The sequence below is a fragment of the Pristiophorus japonicus genome, chromosome 3, assembly GCF_044704955.1.
Source record: "Pristiophorus japonicus isolate sPriJap1 chromosome 3, sPriJap1.hap1, whole genome shotgun sequence".
Lineage (NCBI taxonomy): Eukaryota > Metazoa > Chordata > Chondrichthyes > Pristiophoridae > Pristiophorus > Pristiophorus japonicus.
The window spans coordinates 18,299,239-18,327,230 of NC_091979.1; the positions used below are offsets into that span (position 1 = coordinate 18,299,239).

Sequence of the window (27,992 nt, forward strand, 5' to 3'; positions counted from 1 at the left end):
AAGGTCCTTCACCAGCCTGTCATCGTTGCACAACACTGCCCTCCAATCTTCAAGATCCACGGCACGGCCTTGGACAACGTGGTCCATTTCCCATATCTCGGAGCCTCTTATCAACGAAGGCAGAAATTGATGCGGAGATTCAGCATCGCCTCCAGTGCGCCAGTGCAGCCTTCGACTGCCTGCGGAAAAGAGTGTTTGAAGACCAGGCCCTTAAATCTACCACCAAACTCATGGTCTATAGGGCTGTAGGAATACCCTCCCTCCTGCATGGGTCTGAGGTATGGACGATGTACAGAAGGCACCTCAAGTCGCTGGAGATATATCACCAAAGATGTCTCCGCAAGATCCTGCAAATCTCCTGGGAGGACAGGCACACCAACATCAGTGTCCTCGACCAGGCTAACATCCCCAGTATTGAAGCACTGACCACACTCGATCAGCTTCGCTGGGCAGGCCACATGGTATGCTTGCCAGATACAAGACTCCCTAAGCAAATGCTTTATGCGGAGCTCCTTCATGGTAAATGAGCCAAAGGCGGACAGCGGAAACATTATAAGGATGCCCTCAAAGCCTCCCTGGTGAAGTGCGACATCACCACTGACACTTGGGAGACCCTGGCCGCAGTCTGCCTGAGGTGGAAAAGGTGCATCTGGGAGGGCGTTGAGCTCTTTGAGTCTCGATGCAAGGAGCATGAAGAGGCCAGGCACAGGCAGCGGAAGGAGCGCGCGGCAAACCAGCCCCACTGACCCCTTCCCCCGGCGAATGTCTGTCCCACCTGTGACAGGGTCTATGGCTCTCATATCAGACTGTTCAGCCATCAAAGAACTCACTTTGGGAATGGAAACAAGTCCTTCTTGATTCCGATGAACTACCTATGATGATGATGATGATGATTTCCCCCCTCCTAATTAAACACTTTGTCCTCCTCTGCTGAATTCTAAATTTCTCCCAGTCCTCAGGTTTGCTGCTTTTTCTGGCTAATTTATATGCCTCTTCCTTGGATTTAACACTATCCTTAATTTTCCTTGTTAGCCACAGTTGAGCCACCTTCCCCGTTTTATTTTTACTCCAGACAGGGATGTACAATTGTTGAAGTTCGTCCATGTGATCTTTAAATGTTTGCCATTGCCTATCCACCGTCAACCCTTTAAGTATCATTTGCCAGTCTATTCTAGCAAATTCATGACTCATACCATCAAAGTTACCTTTCCTTAAGTTCAGAACCCTAGTTTCTGAATTAACTGTGTCACTCTCCACCTTAATAAAGAATTCTACCATATTATGTGAGGTTATCCACTTTGGTGGCAAAAACAGGAAGGCAGATTATCTGAATGGTGACAGATTAGTAAAAGGGGACCTGGGTGTCATGGTACATCAGTCACTGAAGGTAGGCATGCAGGTACAGCAGGCAGTAAAGAAAGCAAATGGGATGCTGGCCTTCATAGCGAGAGGATTTGAGTATAGGAGCAGGGAGGTCTTACTGATATGGTACAGGACCTTGGTGAGACCACACTTTGAGTATTGTGTGCAGTTCTGGTCTCCTAATCTGAGGAAGGACATTCTTGCTATTGAGAGAGTGAAGCGAAGGTTCACCAGACTAATTCCCGGGATTGCAGGACTGACATATGAAGAAAGACTGGATCGGTTAGGCTTATACTCACTGGAATTTAGAAGAATGAGAGGGGATCTCATAGAAACATATGAAATTATGACGGGATTGGACAGGTTAGATGCAGGAAGAATGTTCCCGATGTTGGGAAAGTCCAGAACCAGGGGTCACAGTCCAAGGATAAGGGGTAAGCCATTTAGGGCCAAGATGGGGAGAAACCTTTTCACCCAGAGAGTGGTGAACCTGTGGAATTCTCTACCACAGAAAGTTGTGGAGTCCAGTTCATTGGATATATTCAAGAGGGAGTTAGATGTGGCCCTTATGGCTAAAGAGATCTAGAGGTATGGAGAGAAAGTAGGAATTGGGTACTAAAGTTACAAAAATGATCAACCATGACCATATTGAATGGCGGTGCAGGCTCGAAGGGCCGAATGGCCTACTCCTGCACCTATTTTCTATGTTTCTAAATAGCGCCATGGGATCGTTTACGTCCACCCAAGAGAGCAGACGGGGCCTCGGTTTAACATCTCATCCGAAAGACGGCACCTCCGACAGTGCAGCACTCCCTCAGTATGACAGGTGGACTCCTAAGTACCAGGCAAGAGCATTCTATTGAAAGAAATGGCAAAAACAACAACAACTGGTATTTATAAAGCCCCTTTAAAGTGGCAACATATCCCAAGGTGCTTTAAAGGATTGTTAGAATTTGACACCGAGCCACATGAGGTGATATTAGGGCAGATGACCAAAAACTTGGTCAAAGAGGTAGGTTTCAAAGAGTGACTTAAAGGAGGAAAGAGAGGCGGAGTTCCAGAGCTTGGGGCCCAGGCAGCTGAAGGCACGGCCACCAATGGTTGAGTGATTATAATCAGTGATGCTCAAGAGGACAGAATTAGAGGAGCACATACATCTTGGAGGATTGTTGACCTGGAGTAGCTTACAGAGATAGGGAGGTGGGGGGGGGGAAACAAGGTGTTGGACGGATTTGAAAACAGGATGAAAAATCGCGACGCTGCTGAACCGGGAAGCAAGGAGTGTCAACGAGCACAGTGGGCGATGGGTGAACGGGACTTGGTATCTCCTGCAACAGCAGGCAGCTTGTCGCTGGCAATATACGGCTTCACCACCTCCGTTGGGAGGGCGGAAGAGAGAAGCTGTGTGGCTGTGAACGAGGATGAAAGAGGAGATAAACTGAACTGAGGCTTGAGTGACCTTCGTAGGCCGTGTGTGGTTTGTCCTGTGTAAACCTCTTCAAAGAACCTTATCATATTCTCTGTAAACTCATTGATAATGTTCTCATCAGAGGGTGGGTGTGTGTTTGTGGAAAAGGTGGGGGGGGGGGAAGGGGGGGAAGTGGGGGGAAGGGGAGAGTAATATCCTGTTGAAACAATAAGGTTCAGATGGGCCTCAGATCATGAAAGTCCTTTGCCTGATATAATTGACAAAAGGCCTGTTTGTCAATACAGATTAATTCGGAATTTCCATTGTTTTTGAAATCGAACCATGCAATCCCTTCAGTCAGAAGGTCCCGTCCCGCTCTGCTGGCTGTGGGTGGAGAAGGGAAAGTTGGGAGAAATGGGGGTGAGCCTGATTGTGACAGCACACTCATTCTGGAACAGCTAACGGCGTTACCGAGGCAACCGGATCCCCTTCCTGACAGCTGAGAGGAAGATTTCACTTTGTTGTTTCTACCCCCCCACCCACCCACACCCCCCAAATAATGTTCATCTTTTTCTTTCAGATGAGACGTTAAACCGGGGACCCAGTACGCTCCCTCAGGTGGATTTAAAAGATCCCACGGGCACTATTTAAGAACATAAAAAATAGGAACAGGAGTAGGCTATACGGCCCCTCGAGCCGGCTCCACCATTCAATATGACCATGGCTGATCCATGGCTATTTCGAAGAAGAGTTCTCCCCGATGTCCTGGGGACCATATTTATTCCTCAATCAACATCACTTCAAACAGATTATCCGGTCACTGTCACATTGCTATTTGTGGGAGCTTGCTGTGCGCAAATTGGCTGCCGCCTTTCCTACATTACATCAGTGACTACACATTCCAAAAAGTGGCTGTAAAGCGCTTTGGGATGTCCGGCGGTCATGGAAGGCGCTATATAAATGCAAGTCTGTCTTTCTTTCCTGCTGCCCCTCCCCCTTCTCCCCGCGCACCCTCCCTTAGCCAAGAGAACGGGTCAGAGTACTGGCCCCAAGAATTTGCTGACACCACTATTTTTCCCAGTCCCTTGGGAGCAGCTTTCCAATTTTCCCCTCCTTCCCTGTGGTGGAGAAACCCATCACAGCATGGCAGAATTAGCCGAAAGGAGCGGTTCACTTTGCAAGAGGGTGCCGTCGTCCAATCAGTCCATAACCCTCCCAGACACAAGCATGCTTAAATGGAAAGGAAAGAATTTGTGTTTCTATCCTGCCTGTCATGACTTCAGAACATCCCAAAGCGCCTTACGGCCAATTAAGTAATTTTTGAAGGATAGACAATCTTGTATTGTAGGAAATACAAATTAATGGGCAGATAATCTGTTTTTTTAATGATGCTGGTTGAGGGATAAATATTGGCCCCAGCATTCCCCAGCTCTTTTTCAAAATTGCGTCATGGGATATTTTACATCCACCTGAGAGAGCAGACGGGGTCTTGGTTTAACATCTCATCTGAAAGACGACACCTCTGACAGTGCAGCACTCCCGACACAAGGCTCCCAAAGCAAGCGCTCTACTCGGAACTCCTACACGGCAAGCGAGCTCCAGGTGGACAGAGGAAACGTTACAAGGACACCCTCAAAGCCTCCCTGATAAAATGCAACATCCCCACCGACACCTGGGAGTCCCTGGCCAAAGGCCGCCCTAAGTGGAGGAAGTGCATCCGGGAGCACCTCGAGTCTCGTCGCCGAGAGCATGCAGAAATCAAGCGCAGGCAGCGGAAGGAGCGTGCGGCAAACCAGACTCCCCACCCACCCTTTCCTCCAACCACTGTCTGTCCCACCTGTGACAGAGACTGTGGCTCTCGTATTGGACTGTTCAGCCACCTAAAGACTAACTTTAAGAGTGGAAGCAAGTCTTCCTCGATTTCGAGGGACTGCCAACGATGATGATGACTCCCTCAGCACTGCACTGCGAGTGTCAGCCTAGATTTTATGCTCAAGTCTCTGGAATAGGGCCTGAACCCATAATCTTCTGACAGATTCAAAAGAAGGCTTCCTCTCCAATTTTCTTACTTTACTCCCGATTGCCCTGGATTTTGCTGGGTTGCAGTTTGTCAATGGCCAAGTGGCCATGGCTCACAGTTCAGTCCAAACAGTGGCTTTGGGAGCTGATTCCAACAATGGAGAGGGCATGAGGAACTGGGCCCAATCTTTTCCTCACCCAAAGTCTAAACGCGCAAAACAACTTGCCTTTAATGTAGTAATGTGTCCCTAGGCACTTCATAGGCGAGTTAACAACAACAACTTGTATTTATATAGCGCCTTTAACGTAGTGGAATGTCGCAAGGAGCTTCACAGGAGTGTTATGAGATAAAAATATTTGACACCGAGCCGCACAAGTAAAAATTAGCGCAGGTGACCAAAAGCTTGGTCAAAGAGCTATGTTTTAAGGAGCGTCTTAAAAGAGGAAAGAGAGTTCGAGAGGCGGAGATTTTGAGGCAAGGGTTCCACAATTGGGAGCCTAGGCAACAGAAGACACAACCGCTAATGGCTGAGTGACTATAATCAGAATTAGAGGAGCGCAGACATCTCAGGGGGTTGTGGGGCTGGAGGAGATTACAGAGATAGGGAGGGGCGAGGCCATGGAGGGATTGGACACAGAGCCACATAAACTTGGTCACAGAGGTAGGTTTTAGGGAGCGTTTTAAAGGAGGCGAGATCGGTGGAGAGTTTAAAGAAAGATAAAACAAACTTGCATTCATATAGCGCCTTTCACGACCTCAAGAAGAACCAAAGTGCTTTACAACCAAAGTACTTTTGAGGTGTAGTCACAGTTGTAATGTGGGAAATGCAGCAGCCAATTTGTGCACAGCAAGCTCCCACAAACAGCAATGTGATAATGACCAGATATACTGTTTTTAATGATGTTGGTTGAGGGACAACATAGAAACCCTAGAAAATAGGTGCAGGAGAAGGCCATTCGGCCCTTCGAGCCTGCTCCGCCATTCAATATGATCATGACTGATCATGCAACTTCAGTACCCCATTCCTGCTTTCTCTCCATACCCCTTGATCCCTTTAGCCGTAAGGGCCATATCTAACTCCCTTTTGAATATATCTAACAAACTGGCCTCAACAACTTTCTGTGGTAGAGAATTCCACAGGTTCACAATTCTCTGAGTGAAGAAGTTTCTCCTCATCTCGGTCCTAAATGGCTTACCCCTTATCCTTAGACTTTGACCCCTGGTTCTGGACTTCCCCAATATTGGGAACATCCTTCCTGCATCTAATCCCCTCCCCACAACTCACCCCCACCCCTCCCCCCGCCCCACCCCTCCCCGCCCCTCCCCGCCCCTCTCCGTCCCTCAACCCCACCCCTCCCCTTGCCTTGCCCTTCACCCCTCCCCGCCCCTCACTCCCACCCCTCCCCGCCCCTCACTCCCACCCCTCCCCGCACTCCCACCCTTCCCCGCCCCTCACCCCCACCCCTCACTCCCACCCCTCCCTGCACCTCACCCCCGCCCTTCACCCCTCCCCGCCCCTCACCCCCACCTCTCGGCCCCTCACCCCCACCCCTCTCTGCCCCCACCTCTCTTTCCAGTTCCCACACGGATCTATCTTGCTGACTCGGTTCAGTCAGCTGTCAGCTGTGCAAGTATCCTTCGCATGCAATTAGGGATGTTAATTTTTATTACCCTGTACAAACACGAGGTTGTTAGCAATCATAAAAGATTGTTCTGGTTCACGGGGCCCTGGGTTTTATAGCGCCGTTCCCTCAGCAGTCAGCGAGCCTGTTACTGAGTGTGCGTCTAGCTCCCGAGTCGCAGACAGTCGCACAATTCCCAGCGAAGTGTAACTGCTTTTTTTAATTTTATTTTACGATCGCTCAGAGCCTTGGGGTTTGCATAGGAGCAATAAAAACTAAGATCCCTAATTGCATCAGAACGATTCTGCTACAATGCCGGGAATATCAGAGAGAGAGAGAGAGAGAGACGGTGATGCTCACCAACTTCAAAGTTTCCATTTGCCTGTAGTCAAGGGGAGCGAGAGTATTAGCCCGACAGTGCTCGCTAACCTACATTGGCTCCCGTTTAAGCAACGCCTCCATTTTAAAATTGTCATCCCCGTTATCAAATCCCTCCATGGCCTCCTCGCCCCTCTGTAACCTCCTCCAGTCCCCTCCGAGATCGCTGCGCGCCCTCCATCTGGCCTCTTGCCCATCTCCGATTTTAATCACTCTGCCATCGGTGGCCGTGCCTTCAGCTGCCTAGGCCCTGAGCTCTGGAACTCCCTCCCTTGACCTTGCCTCCTCTCTTTGTTCCTTTAAAAGACGCTCCTTAAAATCTAGGGGCTAGACTTTCCACTAGGTGGCTAAGGCCCCAAAAAATAGGCCTTGTTCCAGCGATGTGGGCCGTCTCGGTCTTGCTGATCGCCGGCACAAGGCCCATTTTTTTTTTTGCGAGTTTCCACTCGGCCTTACCCCGGCGATGTCAAATGGGCGATAGAGGTCCATTTTGGGCAATAGATGGGCCTTAGATGGGCGATGTGAAGTGGAAAGTCTAGCCCTAGCTTTCTGACCGAGCGTTTGCTCATCTGTCCTGATTTCTCCTTATGTGGCCCATTGTCAAATTTGGTGTGATAATCGCGCCTGTGTTCGGACGTTTTGCTATGTTAAAGGCGCTATATAAATTCAAGTTGTTGTTGTTGTTGTTGAATCTGTCTGAGGGGTGGGAGCGGAACGTGTACAGGAGTTTAACTCATTTTAACAATTATTAATCATCTACAGACAAAACAACCAGTTGAATGCAGGCTATTACCCTATTGATATGGTGTGGTTGGGATTGTAGCCCGAAGTTCAGTGGTACTAATGGAGGCCCTGGCCTGCGAGGGAACATCAGCGTCAGGTCAGGGCCATAAAAGGAGCGGCGAGCGCCGGCCATGGACGGCGTGGAGGTGTACCACGGCAAGGTACGGCGCGAGCTGGTGCAGGAGGGCGACGGCAGCGAAGAGGGACGTCATCAAGCTCCACGTCAGTGATTGAAGCGTGGGCAGGTGCAGCAGGAGCGGCGAGGTTGGGGCGAAGGAGCGGCGAGAGAGCGACGTGATCGGGGCCCAGGGGAGGCGTGAGTTCGGGTCAAGGGGCCCAGGGGCAGCAGGGGCCCAGCCCACACTGCGATACGTGTAGCGCACTAGGTCCGTGCAGTAGAGCAGGTCTCCAGTCGTCTTGGGTAACCCTTGCCACTGGACCAAGACCTAGCTCTGTCAAGCCCGTGTGGTGGCTGGTGTGCAACGGCCACCCCACGTTAAAAAAATTCTCACACAGGCATTTTCCGCCCTTCAACATATAGTTCGGGACCTCCATTGAAACACCTGTGAACTCATCCTCTTTTTGGCGTGGAAGCAAGTCATCCTCGTTTCGAGGCACTGCCTATGATGATGATGAGGTACTATTGCCACCAGGGGGAGTGGAGGCTTGTGAAGGGAACTGGCTTAATTTGGCTTGGCTGATTTGACAATTTTGCAGCCTCTGTTCCAATATTTGAAGCAGCTGCTCCTCAAATTCTGGCTGCACTTCAGTCCCACGCTCCTGATCTTTGGGCACCCTGTGCGGAGGGGAGTGGGCAGGTCGGAAGGCCTCCCTCGTAGGACTACTCCTGGGCACGGTCATGGTGGCCATCAACTGGTCCAGGCAGCGGGCCGTCGAGAGGGGTCGTTCAGCCCGACTGCCTGCCTCTCTTCCGCGATTACTTCCGAGCCAGGGTGTCCCTGGAGATGGAGCACGCGGTGTCCACCGGTACGCTCGCGGCCTTCCGTGAGAGGTGGGCACCAGAGGGACTGGAGTGCATCATCACCCCCGGCAACCAAATTTTAATTTGATCCATTTAACGGCAAAAGTTTAATTTGTTTAATTTTTCGGTTTTAGTGTCCCTTTAATCAAGGGGCATTTGATTATTGCTTCAACTAAAAATAGTTGACAATTGTATCAGACAGTCGGGTTCGACCGAGACTTCTGCTTCAGCCCAGAAACCGAGGGTGTGCTCTCTTCCAGTACGAGATGTTAATTGAGGTCCTGTTCAGGTGGGTATCAAAGATTCCTCTGCTGTGTTCAAAGACGACTGTTCATTTTTGTTTTGTTGAAATTGGAATTTCTCTCCCCCAAAAGGCTGTGGATGCTGGGAGACAATTGGAGCTTTCAAAACCGAGATCACCAGATTTTTGTTGGGTAGGGACATCGAGGGATACGGAGCAAAGGCAGGTTAACGGAGTTGAGGTACAGATCTGCCATGATCATCATAGGCAGTCCCTCAAAGCTCACGGCTGTTTCAATGAAGGACCTAATATTCCAGGTTCCGAACTACATGTTGAAGGGTGGAAGATACTTGTGCATGGATTTTTTTAACGTGTGGTGGCTGTTGCACACCAGCCACCACACGGGCTTGACAGAGCTAGGTCTTGGTCCAGTGGAAAAGATGAACCAAAATGACTGGAGACCTGCTCTGCTGCACGGGCCTAGTGCGCGCACATATCGCACAGTGTGGGCTGGCCCGTGCTGCCCCTGGGCCCTCGCCTCTTCTGGGCCCCGAACCCACGCCTCTCCTGGGCCCCGATCACATTGGCAGCATTTCCGCACTGGCAGCTCTCGTCTCAGGGCTGATGTGAACCGGAGAGGTAACATCAGTATCCTGGTCTGAGGATCTAATTGAACGGTGGAAGAAACTCACGGGGCTGAATGGCCTCCTCCTGTTCCTAATGTTCCTCGAGGTGTAGGAAATTCTCTCAGGGTTGCCACCCTCGACCAAAATGAGATTAACTGGCCATTGTTACTTGTGGGATCTTGCTATGTGCAAATACGTGTTTGCCAACCTCACAGTAGCCGACAAAGCCTTTAATCACCTGTCCTAATGTCGCCTTCTTTGGCTCGGTGTCAATTTTTGTCTGACTATGCTCCTGTGAAGCACCTTGGGACATTTTGCTACATTACAGGTGCTATACTCCTGGCTGGTCTCCCTCATTCTACCCTACGTAAACTAGAGGTCATCCAAAGCTCGGCTGCCCATGTGCTAACTCGCACCAAGTCCCGCACACCCATCACCCCCTGTGTTCGCTGACCTACGTTGGCTCCCAGTTAAGCAATGCCTCGATTTCAAAATTCTCATCCTTGTTTCAAATCCCTCCAAATCCTCGCCCCTCCCTATCTCTGTATCGTAGAATCATAGAAATTTACAGCATGGAAGGAGGCCGTTTCGGCCCATTGTGTCCGCGCTGTATCCTCGTCCAGCCCCACAACATCCGACCCCCCGACCCCCGAGATGTCTGAGCTCATCTAATTCTGTCCTCCTGAGCATCCCTGATTCTAATCGCTCAACCCTCGGTGACCGTGCCTTCTGTTGACTAGTCCCTAAGCTCTGGAACTCCCTCCCTAAACCTCTCCGCCTCTCTGCCTCTCTTTCCTCCTTCAAGACGCTCTTTAAAACCTACTTCTTTGACCAAGCTTTTGGTCACCTGCGCTAATTTCTCCTTATGTGACTCGGTGTCAAATTTTTTGTCACATAATACTCCTGTGAAGTGCCTTGGGACGTTTCACTACGTTAAAGGCGCTATATAAATGCAAGTTGTTATTGTTGACGATACGGCTCTACTTCAATGCTAGGCTTTTGCTTTTCAACAGGTTTCTCGGTGATGTTATCAGCTGCTGTGGTATTGGATGCTTGGGGCTGTGATTGGTAGCTGTTGATCTGTTTCTCAGTTGATGCCAATGTTGTGAATCCCACGACCGCCCCCCCCCCTGCCCCATCCTCCAGAGTGTAAGAAAGAAAGACTTGCATTTCTTAACCCTCAGGACGTCCCAAAGCGCTTTACAGCCAATGAAGTACTTTTTGAAGTGTGGTCGCTGTTGCAATGTGGGAAACGCGGCAGCCAATTTGCGCACAGCAAGCTCCCACAAACAGCACTGAGATAATGACCCAGATAATCTGCTTTAAGTGAAGGGAATAAAATGACAGGGCTATGGGGAAAGAGCAGAGGAGAGTGGGACTAATTGCAGAGTTCTAACAAAGACCCAGCACAGGCACGATGGGCCGAATGGCCTCCTCCTGTTCAGCAGACAAGTCCTGCTACAACTGTACAGGGTATCTCGATGAAGGCACCTTTTCAGGATGCAGAGGTTTTCAGAAACCGCAAGGGATTCCACTCCCTGAATGTCCAACTCGTTGTCGACCACTAGCAAATTATAATGGCAGTGAATGCTAAATCTCCAGACAGTATCCATGATGCTCACATCCCGCGTGGGAGCACTGTATCTGACTTGTTTAACAATCAGCCACAAGGTCAATGCTGGATGCTTGGGGACAAAGGATATGGCTTCGCCACCTGGCTGATGACCCCCCACTGAAGTCGAGAGGCGATAGAATGAGAGCCACAGAGCCACTCACAATATCATGGAGAAAACCATTGGAGTTCTTAAGCAGCGCTTTAGATGCCTGGGCCACTCAGGAGGCGAGTTCCAATACCACCCTGAGCAGGTAGCTCAATTCAAGGTGGTGTGCTCCATGCTGCACAACTTGGCTATCAGGAGGGGACAAGAATTGCCAGATGAGTCTGATAGTCCACCTCACTAGAGAGAGGAAGAGGAGGATGAGGAGGCGGACGCTGACATCGGCCCAGACAATCAGGCTGACGCTGAAGCCATGCCCCCACCCCCCACCCCTGTAACATAGAAACATAGAAACATAGAAAATAGGTGCAGGAGTAGGCCATTCGGCCCTTCTAGCCTGCACCGCCATTCAATGAGTTCATGGCTGAACATTCAACTTCAGTACCCCATTCCTGCTTTCTCGCCATACCCCTTGATCCCCCTAGCAGTAAGGACCTCATCTAGACTGCATGAAAGGGCCCGTGGTGGCATGATAGCTGCAAGAGCCTTATGTCAGGAGCTCATCAACGAGCGCTTTGACTGAAAAAATGTTGATGGTATTTACAAAGCTGACACACTGCTGGTCATACATCAATGGTGGGCATTACCTTGGTGATAGTTAAAATTGATTGAAGTTAAGTGTAATTATACCCTTTGATGTTAAGGAATCACCAGCGTGTAACAGTGCAGCTATCTGAGCCAATGCGCAGCAAGGTTTTGTTAAATAAAAAACATTTAAACCGAACAGTTATCTGAAATCATAAGTATTTCTGTAAAACCAACCCTTCCCCACCGCTTCTCCTCCCCACCTCTATCCCTTCCCCTTCCTCTCCTGACTCCAAGCCGCCTGGCTGAGGAGCTCCTCAGGCGATGCTTCATTGCGGGGGGCCGGGGTGACGGCCAAAACGCTGCTTGGACGGATACGGGAGAGGATGATCCCAAGGTGGGAACGTGCTCCGAGCCATAAGCAAGATGTTGCTGCTGGCTCTCATGTGTGGTTGGCAATGGTGTGCGGCAGCTTGAGGTGCAGTGTCGCGCTCCGGGACCACTGGGAGCCCTCTGCCACCAGTGTTTCTGGCTACCAGCGCCAGGGTCTCCACCATTCCTTCCTCGGTGCCAACTATATCCTTGGTGCTAGTAGACTTTTTGCTGCTGGTGAATCTCCCTCATGCCTCCCACAACAGCCAAACAAGCACACACCACACCCACTCACACTTTCAGTCCCTCTCAGCTCCCTCCCCCTCTGTCTCCTCTTCTGCGCATGGCATGATGACCCTTGACCTCCTGAATCGCGGGAATCGGGCGTTGCCATGCCGTTGTTAAGGACGAAGACACTTTACGGCAGAAGGTCAGAGAGATTTAACACGACCGCCCATTTCATATTGCTCGCAGTAACGCCCAATTTCAAGAATGGAGACTAGGTGTTTTTGAGAATGGGCGAGAAGTCGGTGATCTGAAAATCCATTTTTACCACACACGCCGGAAATAACGCCCATTTTTGGGCGAAAATCACAAAAGTGTAAAATCTAGCCCATAGTCTCAAAATAAGGAGCCGCCCATTTAAAACTGAGATGAGGAGAAATTTCTTCTCTCAGAGGGTTGCAAATCTGTGGAATTCTCTGCCCTAGAGAGCTGTGGAGGCTGGGTCATTGAATATATTTAAGGCGGTGATAGACAGATTTTTGTAACGATAAGGGAGTCAAGGGTTATGGAGTTGAGTCCATGATCAGATCAGCCATGAATGGCCTACTCCTGCTCTATTTCTTATGTTCTTATCATTCTATGATTCCAAGTGTTGGCGAAGTGCTAAATATTGACCAGGACACTGGGGAGAACTCCTGTACTCCCTCAGTACTGCGTTGGAATGTCAGCTTGGACTATAAAGCAAATAAAAAAACATCTTTAGCACAAAAGAAGTGTAAAATGACTGCACCAGCTTAAGGAAGGGAGCAGATATTTTAAATGCCAGACTGAGTGGATACGATTGAGATCTGAGAGAAGGGACAATGCTATCAGTGGTTGCTTCTGCCTCAAGAAATGTCAGAACTGTCTCTCGAAAGGGGTAGATGACTTTTGAAAGAGTTTGTACTGATATACAAGAGCTGAGGACCCAGGGGCACCATGGCCCAGCCCACACTGCGATATGTGCGCGCACTAGGTCCGTGCAGCCGAGCATGGTCTCCAGTTGTCCTGGTTAACCCTTGCCACTGGACCAAGACCTAGCTCTGTTAAGCCCGTGTGGTGGCTGGTGTGCAACGGCCACCACACGTTAAAAAGATCCACGCACAGGCATCTTCCACCCTTCAACACGTAGTTCGGGACTGGAACATGGGTCCTTCACTGAAACATCTGTGAACTCATGTCATCCTCGTTCGAGGGACTGCCTATGATGATGACGACTGATGTATAGTTGGGACTTGACAAGAGAAATTGTTTAGGGTTTTGCAGAGTGATGACATAGAGAGTCAACTTGCTGAGTAAGTTGGGTATGGACGACATCCTGGATGACTGTCAATCCCTCACGCAGTGCAGACTGCACCTCACCTCTCTCACAACCCAGCACCAAGAGTTGAATGTGGAATACAATATTACAGCACAGAAACAGGCCATTGGGCCCAACAGGTCTGTGCCGGTGTTTATGCGCTACTCGAGCCTCCTACCATCCTTCTTCATCTCACCCCATCAACTTATCCTCTATTCCTTTCTTCCTCATGTACTTATCCAGCTTCCCTTTAAATGCATCTGTACTATTCGCCTCAACCACTCCCTGTGGCAGCGAGTTCCAGCTTCGTGCAACCCGCCCATGGGAGCGGGCGGGGAAGTGGAGCTGAGTCCATGATCAGATCAGCCATGATCTTATTAACTGGCGGAGCAGGCTCGAGGGGCCAAGTGGCCGACTCCTGCTCCTATTTCTTATGTTCTTATGTCCAGAGTGTACGGGTCCCATCTCCCCCAGAAATGGTCCCAATGCCTCAAAAGAAGTTTGCAGATGATACTAAAATCGGCTGTGTGGTTAATAATGATAAAGAAAGCGGTCAACTGCAGCAAGATATCAATGGTCAGGTGGGCAGAACAGTGGCAAATGGAATTCAATCCGGAGAAGTGTGAGGTAATGCACTTGGGAAGCGCTAACAAGGAAAGGGAATACACATTAAATGGTAGGACACTGAGAAGTGTATCGGAACAAAGGGACCTGGGAGTGCATGTCCACAGATCTCTGAAGGTAGCAGGCCAGGTAGATAAAGTGGTTAAGAAGGCGTATGGAATACTTGCCTTTATTAGCCGAGGCATAGAATACAAGAGCAGGGAGGTTACACTTGAATTGTATAAAACATTAGTTAGGCCACAGCTAGAGTACTGCATGCAGTTCTGGTCACCTCATTACAGGAAAGATGTGATTGCACTGGAGAGGGTGCAAAGGAGATTTACGAGGATGTTGCCTGGACTGGAGAATTTTAGCTATGAAGAGCAGAGGAGGCTGAGGGGGAGATCTTATTGAGGTGTATAAAATGATGAGGGGCCTAGATAGAGTGGATAGAAAGGACCTGTTTCTCTTAGCAGAGGGGTCAACAACCAGGAGGCATAAATTTAAAGTAATTGGTAGAAGGTTTCGAGGGGATTTGAAGGGAAATTCACCCAGAGAGTGGTGGGGGTCTGGAACTCACTGCCTGAAAGAGTGGTAGAGGCAGAAACCTTCATTACAATAATAAAATACTTGGATTGCACTTGAAGTATTGTAACCTACAGGGCTACGGACCAAGAGCTGGAAAGTGGGATTAGGCTGGATAGCTCCCACAAACAGCAATGTGATAATGACCAGATAATCTGTTTTTTTTGTTATGTTGATTGAGGGATAAATATTGGCCAGGACACCAGAGAGAACTCCCCTGCTCTTCTTCGAAATGATGCCATGGGGTTTTTTACATCCACCTTGGAGAGGAGACAGGACCTCGGTTTAACGTCTCATCCGAAAGATGGCACTTCCGATAGTGCAGCACTCCCTCAGCACTAGGGGTGTCAGCCTAGATGTATATGCTCAACATAAGACCATAAGAAATAGGAGCAGGAGTCGGCCATTTGGCCCCTCGAGCCTGCTCCACCATTCAATAAGATCATGGCTGATCTGATCATGGACTCAGCTCCACTTCCCTGCCCGCTCCCCATAACCCTTTACTCCCTTCTCGCTCAAAAATCTGTCTATTTCCGCCTTAAATATATTCAATGACTCATCCTCCACAGCTCTCTGGGGCAGAGAATTCCATAGATTTACAACCCTCGGAGAAGAAATTTCTCCTCATCTCAGTTTTAAATGGCCAGCCCCTTATTCTAAGACTATGTCCCCTAGTTTTAGTTTCCCCTGTGAGTGGAAACATCCTCTCTGCATCCACCTTGTCGAGCCCCCTCATTATCTTTTGTTTCGATAAGATCACCTCTCATTCTTCTGAATTCCAATGAGTATGGGCCCAACCTACTCAACCTATCTTCATAAGTCAAACTCTTCATCTCCGGAATCAACCTAGTGAACCTTCTCTGAACTGCCTCCAATGCAAGTATATCCTTCCTTAAATATGGAGACCAAAACTGGGGTGGGACGTGAAGCCAGAACCTTCTGACTCAGAGGCGTGACTGCTACCCACTGAGCCACAGTTGATAAAAGTTGGAGGTGGCATGATGCACACTCCATCACATATGCCTGTGTTTGATGTGAGCGGTATAATATATTCTGTTACTACCAACGAGCATCACAACGCAGTTGGAGCTGGCATGGCTCAAGTCAAGGCGATCAGGCAATGCTGTACGGAAAATACCATCAGTACGATTTCCGAATTTACCTGAAACCGTGTTATCCAGGATAAAGGCCAGAATTCCTCCTTGAAGCACCGGTATCGTCAGCAGGGACAGGATGAAGATATCCAGGCTGCTTACACCTACACAGAACAAGCCAGAGAGAAATTCAAAAACTATCACTGACCTTCATTTAATAACTTGCATTTATATAGCATCTTTCATGACCTCCAGACGTCCTAAAGCACTTTACAGCCAATTAAATAATTTAGAAGTATGCAGGAAATTCGGCAGCTAATTTGCTCTCCCAAACAGTTTTGGTCTCCTAATCTGAGGAAGGACGTGCTTGCTATTGAGGGAGTGCAGCGAAGGTTCACCAGACTGATTCCCAGGATGGCAGGACTGACATGTGAAGAAAGACTGGATTAACTAGGCTTATACTCACTGGAATTTAGAAGAATGAGAGGGATCTCATAGAAACTTATAAAATTCTGACGGGACTGAACAGGTTAGATGCAGGTAGAATGTTCCCGATGTTGGGGAAGTCCAGAACCAGGGGTCACAGTCTAAGGATAAGGGATAAGCCACATAGGACAGAGATGAGGAGAAACTTTTTCACCCAGAGAGTTGTGAACCTGTGGAATTCTCTGCCACAGAAAGTCCAGTTCGTTGGACATATTCAAAAGGGAGTTAGATGTGGCCCTGACGGCTAAAGAGATCAGAGGGTATGGAGAGAAGGCAGGAGTGGGGTACTGAAGTTGAATGATCAGCCATGATCATATTGAATGGCAGTGCAGGCTCGAAGGGCCGAATGCCTGCTCCTGTACCTATTTTCTATGTTTCTATGTTTCTAACCAGATAATCTGTTTCAGTGATGTTGATGGAGAGATAAATATTGACCAGGACACCGGGGATAACTCTCCTGCTCTTCTTCAAAATAGTGGCAAGGGATTTTTTTACGTCCACCTGAGAGAGCAGACGGGGCGTCGGTTTAACGTCTGATGCAAAAGACCGCACCTCCGGCCGTGCAGCATTCCTTCAGTACTGTACTGGGAGGGTCAGCCTGGAATCTGTGCTCAAGTCTCTGGAGTGGGACCTGAACCCACAACCTGCTGACTCAGAGGCGAGAGACATTCATAAAAGTGAACTTTACTGTTGAACATCTTGGTGCCCCATTGGTCCAATTGTTGGCCTCCTATCTAGAGAACCTAGCCTCCACCAACTAAAGACATCAGCCAATGGGACAAGAAGAGGCATGTTCCCACATCCTCTCCCTTCCCCCAAACATTTTGGCATCTTTGGGTCTCAGGAAGATAGTTTCTTTTTTGGTACCTCAAGGTACAGCGCGGGTTATATACTGAGTAAAGCTTCCTCTACACTGTCCCATCAAACACTCCCAGGGCAGGTACAGCACGGGTTATATACAGAGTATATCTCACTCTACACTGTCCCATCAAACAATCCCGGGGCAGGTATAGCACGGGTTAGATAGAGAGTAAAGCTCCTTCTACACTGTCCCATCAAACACTCCCGGGGCAGGTACAGCACGGGTTAGATACAGAATAAAGCCCCTTCTACACTGTCCCATCAAACACTCCCAGGGCAGGTACAGCACGGGTTAGATACAGAGTAAAGCTCCCTCTACACTGTCCCATCAAACACTCCCGGGGCAGGTACGGCACGGGTTATATACAGAGTAAAGCTCCTTCTACACTGTCCCATCAAACACTCCCGGGGCAGGTACAGCACGGGTTAGATACAGAGGGTTGGGGGTAATATATTAGCATGGATAGAGGATTGGCTAACGAACAGAAAACAGAGAGTCGGGATAAATGGTTCATTCTCGGGTTGGCAATCAGTAACCAGTGGGGTGCCGCAGGGATCAGTACTGGGACCCCAACTATTTACAATCGATATTAACGACTTGGAGGAAGGAACTGAGTGTAATGTAGCCAAGTTTGCCGACGATGCAAAGATGGGAGGAAAAGCAAAATGTGAGGAGAACACAAAAAATCTGCAAAAGGACATAGACAGGTTAAGTGAGTGGGTAAAAACTTAGCAGGTGGAGTATAATGTTGGAAAGTGTGAGGTAATACACTTTGGCAGAAAAAAATCAAAGAGCAAGTTATTATTTAAATGGAGGAAAATTGCAAAGTGCGACAGTACAGCGGGACCTGGGGGTACTTGTGCATGAAACACAAAAGCTGCAAAAGGTACAGCAAGTGATCAGGAAGGCCAATGGTATCTTGGCCTTTGTTGCAAAGATGATGGAGTATAAAAGCAGGGAAGTCTTGCTACAGTTGTACAGGGTATTGGTGAGGCCACACCTGGAATACTGCGTGCAGTTTTGGTTTCCATATTTATGAAAGGATATACTTGCTCTGGAGGCAGTTCAGAGAAGGTTCACAAGGTTAATTCCAGAGATGAGGGGTGTTGACTTATGAGGAAAGGTTGAGTAGGTTGGGTCTCTACTCATTGGAATTCAGAAGAATGAGAGGTGATCTTATCGAAAATTATAAGATTATGAGGGGGCTTGACAAGGTGGATGCAGAGAGGATGTTTCCACTGATGGGGGAGACTAGAACTAGGGGGCATAATCTTAGAATAAGGGGCCGCCCATTTAGAACTGAGATGAGGAGAAATTTATTCTTTCAGAGGGTTGTGGATCTGTGGAATTAGCTGCCTCAGAGAGCTGTGGAAGCTGGGACATTGAATACATTTAAGACAGAAATAGACAGTTTCTTAAATGATAAGGGAATAAGGGTTTATGGAGACCAGGCAGGGAAGTGGACCTGAGTCCATGTTCGTATCAGCTATGATCATATTAAATGGTGGAGCAAGCTCGAGGGGCTGTATGGCCTACTTCTGCTCCTATTTCTTATGTTCTTATGTAAAGCTCCCTCTACACTGTCCCATCAAACACTCCCTGGGTAGCTACAGCACAGGTTAGATATAGAGTAAAGCTCCATCTACACTGTTTCATCAAACACTCCCAGGGCGGGTACAGCATGGGTTAGATACAGAGTAAAGCTCCCTCTACACTGTCCCATCAAATATCCCCAGGGCAGGTACAGCACGGGTTAGAGTTCTTGGTGATGTATTTATTCTCAATGTGTGGGCATATGTATTGCCCATCCTTAGTTGCCTTCACCTTGAACCCCTGCAGTCCGAGTGATAGTACACTTCCACAATGATGTTCGATAGAGAAAGTGTTAAATAAATAATATCAGCAGCACATTCAGAAATTCTGGTCAGTTGGTTTGAACCCAAACATAGTTTTGACCTTGAGAAAGGCATAACTTTAACTGTGAGCAAAATAAGGCTGGGATCAGCTTAATGTCCCGGCAATGAGTATACAGGGGCTGAGCCCAATGAATGATTACCTGTTGCAATGAACTGCGGGTTGAAGAGGAACCAGCGAGGGGCCAGCAGTGCCATGAACATGGTGAAGCCAATGATGAAGATGTTACGTCCAGAATCGATGTTAGTGTACTGGAAATACGACACTCCGACAGACACCGCCATGGCGTATGTGACACTGAGCACCCCACCTGTACAAAGGCAATGGGTTACACCAGGAAAGGGGAACAGCAGGGCCCAACTGAAGCATGGACCTCAGGACAACACCCACCCCTTCAATACAATGCACATCCCATTCAATACAACACATTCCCCCTTCAATATAACTCAATCGTGGTACATATAGGTACCAATGATATCGGTAAAAAAATGGGATGTGGTCCTACGAGACGAATTTAGGGAGCTAGGAGTTAAATTTAAAAGTATGGCTTCAAAAGTAGTAATCTCAGGATTGCTACCAGTGCCACGTGCTAGTCAGAGTAGGAATCGCAGGATAGCTCAGATGAATACGTGGCTTGAGCAGTGGTGCAGCAGGGAGGGATTCAAATTCCTGGGGCATTGGAACCGGTTCTGGGGGAGGTGGGACCAGTACAAACCGGATGGTCTGCCCTGGGCAGGACCGGAACCAATGTCCTGGGGAGAGTGTTTACTAGTGCTGTTTGGGAGGAGTTAAACTAATATGGCAGGGGGATGGGAACCTATGCAGGGAGACAGAGGGATATAAAATGGAGACAGAAGCAAAAGATTGAAAGGAGAACGGTAAAAGTGGAGGGCAGAGAAACCCAAGGCAAAAAATAAAAAGGGCCACTTTATAGCAAAATTCTAAAGGGGCAAAGTATGTTAAAAAGACAAGCCTGAAGGCTCTGTGCCTCAATGCGAGGATTATTCGGAATAAGGTGGACGAATTAACTGTGCAGATAGCAGTTAACGGATACGATGTGATTGGCATCACGGAGACATGGCTCCAGGGTAACCAAGGCTGGGAACTCAATATCCAAGGGTATTCAGCATTTAGGAAGGATAGACAGAAAGGAAAAGGAGGCGGGGTGGCGTTGCTGGTTAAAGAAGAAATTAATGCAATTGTAGGGAAGGACATTAGCTTGGATGAGGTGGAATCGGTATGGGTGGAGCTACGGAATTCCAAAGGGCAGAAAACGCTAGTGGGAGTTGTGTACAGGCCACCAAATAGTAGTAGTGAGGTTGGGGACAGCATCAAACAAGAAATAAGGGATGTGTGCATTGAAGGTACAGCAGTAATCATGGGCGACTTTAATCTACATATTGATTGGCTAACCTAACTGGTAGCAATGCGGTGGAGGACGATTTCCTGGAGTGTATTAGGGATGGTTTTCTAGACCAATATGTCGAGGAATCAACTAGACAGCTGGCCATCCTAATGAGAAGGGACTAATTAGCAATCTTCTTGTGCGAGGCCCCTTGGGGAAGAGTGACCATAATATGGTAGAATTCTTTATTAAGATGGAGAGTAACAAAATTAATTCAGAAACTAGGGTCCTGAACTTAAGGAAAGGTAACTTTGACGGTATGAGGCACGAATTGGCTAGATTAGACTGGCAAATGATACTTAAAGGGTTGACGGTGGATAAGCAATGGCAAACCTTTAAAGATCAAATGGACAAACTTCAACAATTGTACATCCATGTCTGGAGTAAAACTAAAACGGGGAAGGTGGCTCAACTGTGGCTAACAAGGAAAATTAAGGTTAGTGTTAAATCCAAGGAAGAGGCATATAAATTAGCCAGAAAAAGCAGCAAACCTGAGGACTGGGATAAATTTAGAATTCAGCAGAGGAGGACAAAGGGTTTAATTAAGAGTGGGAAAATAGAGTACGAGAGGAAGCTTGCCAGAAACATAAAAACTGACTGCAAAAGCTTCTCTAGATATGTGAAGAGAAAAAGATTAGTGAAGACAAACGTAGGTCCCTTGCAGTCGGATTCGGGTGAATTTATAATGGGGAACAAAGAAATGGCAGACCAATTGAACAAATACTTTGGTTCTGTCTTCACAAAGGAAGACACAAATAACCTTACGGATATACTAGGGGACCGAGGGTCTAGTGAGAAGGAGGAACTGAAGGATATCCTTATTAGGCGGAAAATTGTGTTAGGGAAATTGATGGGATTGAAGGCCGATAAATCCCCAGGGCCTGATAGTCTACATCCCAGAGTACTTAAAGAAGTGGCCCTAGAAATAGTGGATGCTTTGGTGATCATTTTCCAACAGTCGATTGACTCTGGATCAGTTCCTATGGACTGGAGGGTTGCTAATGTAACATCACTTTTTTAAAAAGGAGGGAGAGAGAAAACGGGTAATTATAGACCAGTTAGCCTGGCATCAGTAGTGGGGAAAATATTGGAATCAATCAATAAGGATGAAATAGCAGCGCATTTGGAAAGCAGTGACATGATCGGTCCAAGTCAACATGGATTTATGAAAGGGAAATCATGCTTGACAAATCTTCTGGAATTTTTTGAGGATGTAACCAGTAGAGTGGACAAGGGAGAACCAGTGAGTGTGGTGTATTTGGACTTTCAAAAGGCTTTTGACAGGGTACCACACAAGAGATTGGTGTGCAAAATCAAAGCCCATGGTATTGGGGGTAATGTACTGACGTGGATAGAGAACTGGTTGGCAGACAGGAAGCAGAGAGTCGGGATAAAGGGTCCTTTTCAGAATGGCAGGCAGTGACTAGTGGAGCACCACAGGGCTCAGTGCTGGGACCCCAGCTCTTTACAATATATATTAATGATTTAGATAATGGAATTGAGTGTAATACGTCCAAGTTTGCAGATGACATTAAATTAGGTGGCGGTGTGAGCTGTGAGGAAGACGCTAAGAGGCTGCAGGGTGACTTGGACAGGTTAGGCGAGTGGGAAAATACATGGCAGGTGCAGTATTATGTGGATAAATGTGAGGTTATCCACTTTGGGGGCAAAAACACGAAGGCAGAATATTATCTGAATGGCGGCAGATTAGGAAAAGTGGAGGTGCATCGAGACCTGGGTGTCATGGTTCATCAGTCATTGAAAGTTGGCATGCAGATACAAGAGGTGGTGAAAAAGGCAAATGGTATGTTGGCCTTCATTGCTAGGGGATTTGAATATAGGAGCAGGGAGGTCTTACTGCAGTTGTACAGGGTCTTGGTGAGGCCTCACCTGGAATATTGTGTTCAATTTTGGTCTCCTAATCTGTGGAAGGACGTTCTTGCTATTGAGGGAGTTCAGCGAAGGTTCACCAGACTGATTCCGGGACTGACATATGAGGAGAGACTGGATCAACTGGGCCTTTATACACTGGAGTTTAGAAGGATGAGAGGGGATCTCATAGAAACATAAGATTCTGACGGGACTGGACAGGTTAGATGAGGGAAGAATGTTCCCAATGTTGGGGAAGTCCAGATCCAGGGGACACAGTCTTAGGATAAGCGGCAGGTCATTTAGGACTGAGATGAGGAGAAACTTCTTCACTCAGAGAGTTGTTAACCTGTGGAATTCCCTGCCGCAGAGAGTTGTTGATGCCAGTTCATTGGATATATTCAAGTTAGATATGCCCTTACGGCTAAAGGGATCAAGGGGTATGGAGAGAAAGCAGGAAAGGGGTACTGAAGGAATGATCAGCCATGATCTTATTGAATGGTGGTGCAGGCTCGAAGGGCCGAATAGCCTACTCCTGCACCTATTTTCTATGTTTCTATGTTCCAATCCCCTTCAACATAACACCCACCCCATCAATACAACACACTCCCCCTTCAATATAACACCTACCCCTTCAATATAACACCCACCCCCCCTTCAAATAACACACATCCCCTTCCATATAACTCAATCCCCTTCAATATAACACCCACCCCATCAATACAACGCACATCCCCTTCAATACAACACACATTCCCTTCAATACAACTCAATCCCCTTCAATATAACACTCACCCGATCAATACAACGCACATCCCTTTCAATACAACTCAATCCCCTTCAATATAACACCAACCCCATCAATATAACACCCACCCCATCAATACAACACACTTCCCCTTCAATCTAACTCAATCTCCTTAAATATAACACACACCCTCTACAATATAACACCCACCTCTTCAATATAACATGCACCCCCTTCAATATAACCGCCCCCCCCTTCAATATACCACACAGCCTCTTCAATATACCACACAGCCTCTTCAATATACCACACAGCCTCTTCAATATACCACACACCTACTACAATATAACACACCCCCCTTCGATATAACACACACCCGTTCAGCCTTTTAGTCTGGGTTAATTCCACCGTGGTCAATGTCACCACTGTGTTATCCCATCTCATCCACCTGGAACTCTTTGTGACTTCTAACCTGGCCAGCCGCACCCTCTGCCTCTAAACCCTTACCGTCCCTCGTGCACTTCTCGGACACTGCTTTCTCATGCTTCCATTCCTAGCTGTCCCCATGGCCACCTCCAGAATGGCCCAAGATCCAGCACCACTTCTCAGGTCTATGGTGCCGCTCCTTGATATTATTGGGCTGTATCGGCTCAATCTTCTTTCCCTTTCCACCTTGATTCCTTGACTGTCTCCACGGCACCCAACTGCCTGTCCGACATCAGGAGATCCGGATAAGTGGCAGATTTCGCAGCTGAACATTGGCAAGACCACCCCGCTGGTTTCTACCACGCATTAGCCCTCGATCCCATTCCCATTCCACGATCCCATTTTCATTCCTGGATGCCTTGCTCAAAACTCAGCCCAATGGCATGCAACCTCAGGCTTCCTGCCTGTTGCTGAGCTGAGCCTCAAACCCGCACCCAACCTGTAATGTATTTGCTTTGTGGCTTCTTTGCTTAAGAATTCGTAGCAACTCATTGCTATTAAGAACGAGTTGCTTTATTAGCAAAGGTTTAACAATCACACTACACATTACCAGTTGTCATGTATGTACATGCTGTTTGTAGCCACCAGGTGGTGTCATTGCTGGAGGCCACTGAGCAGCACGGACATGGTGCTGCTCTGGTATAAAAGGCCAGCCATTTTGTGAATCAGACACTTTGGGCCAAAATAAAGCAGAAGCGAGGTTGTATCTTGCTTAGTTAAACAGTACACAGTTTGAACCTTTATTGCATACATAACAGCAGTTCATTCACCAGGCTCACAACCACTTGCCTCGTCATGGATCTCCCGAGACCAACTGGCTGGGGTTTCATTGAGTCTTGTGACCATCATGTACTGGCTAAGTCACTCCCAACTCAACAATAAATCAAGTGCCCCCTTTTTAAAGGGGTCACTAAAACCAACACATTAAACAAATTAAACTTTTGACAGTAAACATAATTCCAATTAAAATTTGGTTGCCGGGGGTGATGATGCACTCCATTCACTCCGGTACCCACCTCTCGCGGAAGGCCGTGAGCGTACCGGTGGACACCGCGTGCTCTATCTCCAGGGACACCCTGGCTCGGATGTAGCCGCGGAAGAGAGGCAGGCAGTCGAGCTGAATGACCACCTCGGCCGCCCGCTGCCTGGACCGGCTGATGGCCCCCTTGACCATGCCCAGGAGCAGGCCCACGAGGAGGCCTTCCGACCTGCCTGCTCCCCTCCGCACAGGGTGCCCAAAGAACAAGAGCGTGGGACTGAAGTGCAACCAGAATTTGAGGAGCAGCCCCTTCAAATATTGAAAGAGGGGTTGAAACCTCGCACATTCGAATGTGTAAGGTTGCAGGTGGCCTGGGAGTCCGTGAACTGACATAAAAATTGATTGTACGGGACTGCTCCATGCAACACCCTCCAGGCCAAGTCCCCAATAAATAAGGGAGGACTCCCGTGTAGCGAGCACTCCATTGGGGACCCCCGCCACCTCCAGACGGCAAGGTGGTGCGCCATGGCATGGAGAGTGTGTAAGAGCAGCCCGTACAGGAATCCCCTCCGCGCAGAACTGAAAGGCACGGAGGGGATTTCCCGGAGGAGGCTCAAGTTGTGAGGCGCCGGCACCCGAGGGAGGTTTTGGGGCTTGGCGCCGATGAGGAATTCCGTCCGGCAGGGGGTCAGTTTGGATGGGATCGCCCCACATGCTTGAGCACCCTTGACAGACCTAACGGAGTCAGGGCCCAGCGCAGTTTTTAGCGACTTGATGGCATTGGCCAAGCGCTGGACGCCGTACCAGCTCCTCAGGTGCCATCCAGCCCGCTCCTCCGCCATCCAGTAGGTCCCTGGCCCTGGTCACCTTGCCAAATACAGCCCCTTTGTCTGCCTGCCACCTAAAACTGCGGTCGTGGAGGTACGGATTCCTGAGCAGCGGCTCCCAAACCTGTGAGCATACCCATTCATTATTCATTCATAGGCAGTCCCTCGAAACGAGGATGACTTGCTTCCACGTCAAAAAAGGATGAGTTCACAGGTGTTTCAATGAAGGACCTAATATTCCAGGTCCAGAGCTACATCCTGAAGGGTGGAAGCTGCCTGCGTGTCGATTTTTTTAACGTGGGGTGGCCGTTGCACACCAGCCACCACACGGGCTTGGTCCAGTGGCAAGAGTTAACCAGGACGACTGGAGACCAACACTGCTGCATGGACCTAGTATGCACACATATCGCAGCGTGGGCTGGCCCGTGCTGCCCCTGGGCCCGCGCCCACAGGTGTCCACAGGTGCGTACATTACACTGCCCTTCGCTAAAACCATCTACTTCCAACTCGCAACTGTTGTCCATCACCGGCCCCCCCATTCCGTCCCCATTCCTGCTGAAACCCTTTGCCGTACGGATACAGAGGGACGCTCTCTCCCAGCAACAACCTCATTGCTGGGCGCTGGAACCCGGCAGGTTGGAGGGCCGCGAGCCGGGCCCGAGATTCAGCCGGTCGGCCCCGCCGCCTCACCGGGGCGCCAGTGTACCACACCCACTGCCCGCGGGCCACTGCCCTCGAGCTAGCGACTAAAGGCAGGAGCCGGACTCACCGTGGATGGCGATTGGAATGGTGGTGAGGAAATACGTCAGCTGGCCAGACATTCCGAGCAGAATACACAGCACGGCCGCAATCTGAATCGAATGTCGGGACTCCGCCTGTGGAGCAAGAAGGGAACTTTAGCAACAACAACAACTTGTATTTATATAGCGCCTTTGACATAGCGAAACGACCCAACGCGCTTCACAGGAGCATTGTGCGTTAAAAATTTGACACCGAGCCGCGTAAGTAGAAATTAGCGCAGGTGACCAAAAGAAGGTAGGGTTTTAAGGAGCGTCTTGAAGGAGGAAAGAGAGGCGGAGAGGTTTAGGGAGGGAGTTCCAGAGTTTGGGGCCTAGGCAACAAAAGGCACGGCCACCAAGGTTGAGCAATTATAATTAGGGATGCTCAAGAGGGTAGAATTGGAGGAGTCAACGAAGGCACAAATGTGGTGGGTTCCAGGTTACAAAACTCCCCAAGGATTTGAAGAGATTTATAAACTTGCATTTATATAGCGACTTTAATGTAGTAAAATGTCCCAAGGTGTTTCCCAGGACCGCCCTAAGTGGAGGAAGTGCATCTGGGAGGGCGCTGAGCACCTTGAGTCTCGTCACCGAGAGCGTGCAGAAATCAAGCGCAGGCAGCGGAAAGAGCATGCGGCAAACCTGTCCCACCTCCCTTTCCTCCAACCACTGTCTGTCCCACCTGTGACAGGGACTGTGGTTCTCGTATTAGAGTGGAAGCAACTCTTCCTCGATTTCGAGGGACTAACTATGATGATGATGTCAGACAAAATTTGAAACCGAGGCACTGAAGTAGATATTAGGATCGATGATGAGGGCAGTTTTTAAGGAGTGTCTGAAACATAGAAACATAGACATAGAAAATAGGTGCAGGAGTAGGCCATTCGGCCCTTCTAGCCTGCACCGCCATTCAATGAGTTCATGGCTGAACATGCAACTTCAGTACCCCATTCCTGCTTTCTCACCATACCCCTTGATCCCCCTAGTTGTAAGGACTTCATCTAACTCCTTTTTGAATATATTTAGTGAATTGGCCTCAACAACTTTCTGTGGTAGAGAATTCCACAGGTTCACCACTCTCTGGGTGAAGCAGTTTCTCCTCATCTCGGTCCTAAATGGCTTACCCCTTATCCTCAGACTGTGACCCCTGGTTCTGGACTTCCCCAACATTGGGAACATTCTTCCTGCATCTAACCTGTCTGAACCCATCAGAATTTTAAATCAGAAATGAGGGAGGATTGGTGGAGAGGCTGAGAGGTTTAGGGAGAGAATTCCAAAGCTTAGGGCCCAGGCAGCTGAAGGCATGGCCGCCAAAGGTGGGGCGATGGAAATAGGAGAGGAGCAAGGGGCCAGAATTGGAGGAACGCCGAGATCTGACTGGGGGGTTGTGGGGCTGGAGGAGATTACAGAGATAGGGAGGGGTGAAGCCATGGAGGGATTTGAACACAGGATGAGGCTTCTATTTGAGATGCTGGTGCTCGAATGAAATATAGTTAGGGCAAGGTGATCTGTCGCAGCAATGATGTATTCGCGTTCAGGTCCACTCAGACACCAGCATTCAACTGTCTCTTGCACCTCATATGTTAAATTGTTCTCTCGGGCAAATTGTCCTCAAGGGCATTTGTCACAGGGCGCCACCCCATAATATGTTACTACCAATCGTGTCATTCTAGAACGACCCATTAGTGTCAGCT

The 27,992-nt window shown here is 48.7% G+C and overlaps 1 protein-coding gene across 1 annotated transcript in view; it reads right to left on the minus strand.

Moving 5' to 3' along the window:
• slc23a3 (solute carrier family 23 member 3) overlaps nucleotides 1–27,992 on the minus strand; it is a 165,366-nt gene that overhangs the window by 23,128 nt on the left and 114,246 nt on the right. Inside the window, exons 9-11 of the mRNA XM_070873499.1 lie at nucleotides 26,289–26,394; nucleotides 19,348–19,515; nucleotides 16,012–16,107 (exon numbers count right to left, since the gene is read on the minus strand). Of these exons, the coding sequence (XP_070729600.1) occupies nucleotides 16,012–16,107; nucleotides 19,348–19,515; nucleotides 26,289–26,394 (370 nt within the window). The remainder of the gene's footprint in view (nucleotides 1–16,011; nucleotides 16,108–19,347; nucleotides 19,516–26,288; nucleotides 26,395–27,992) is intronic.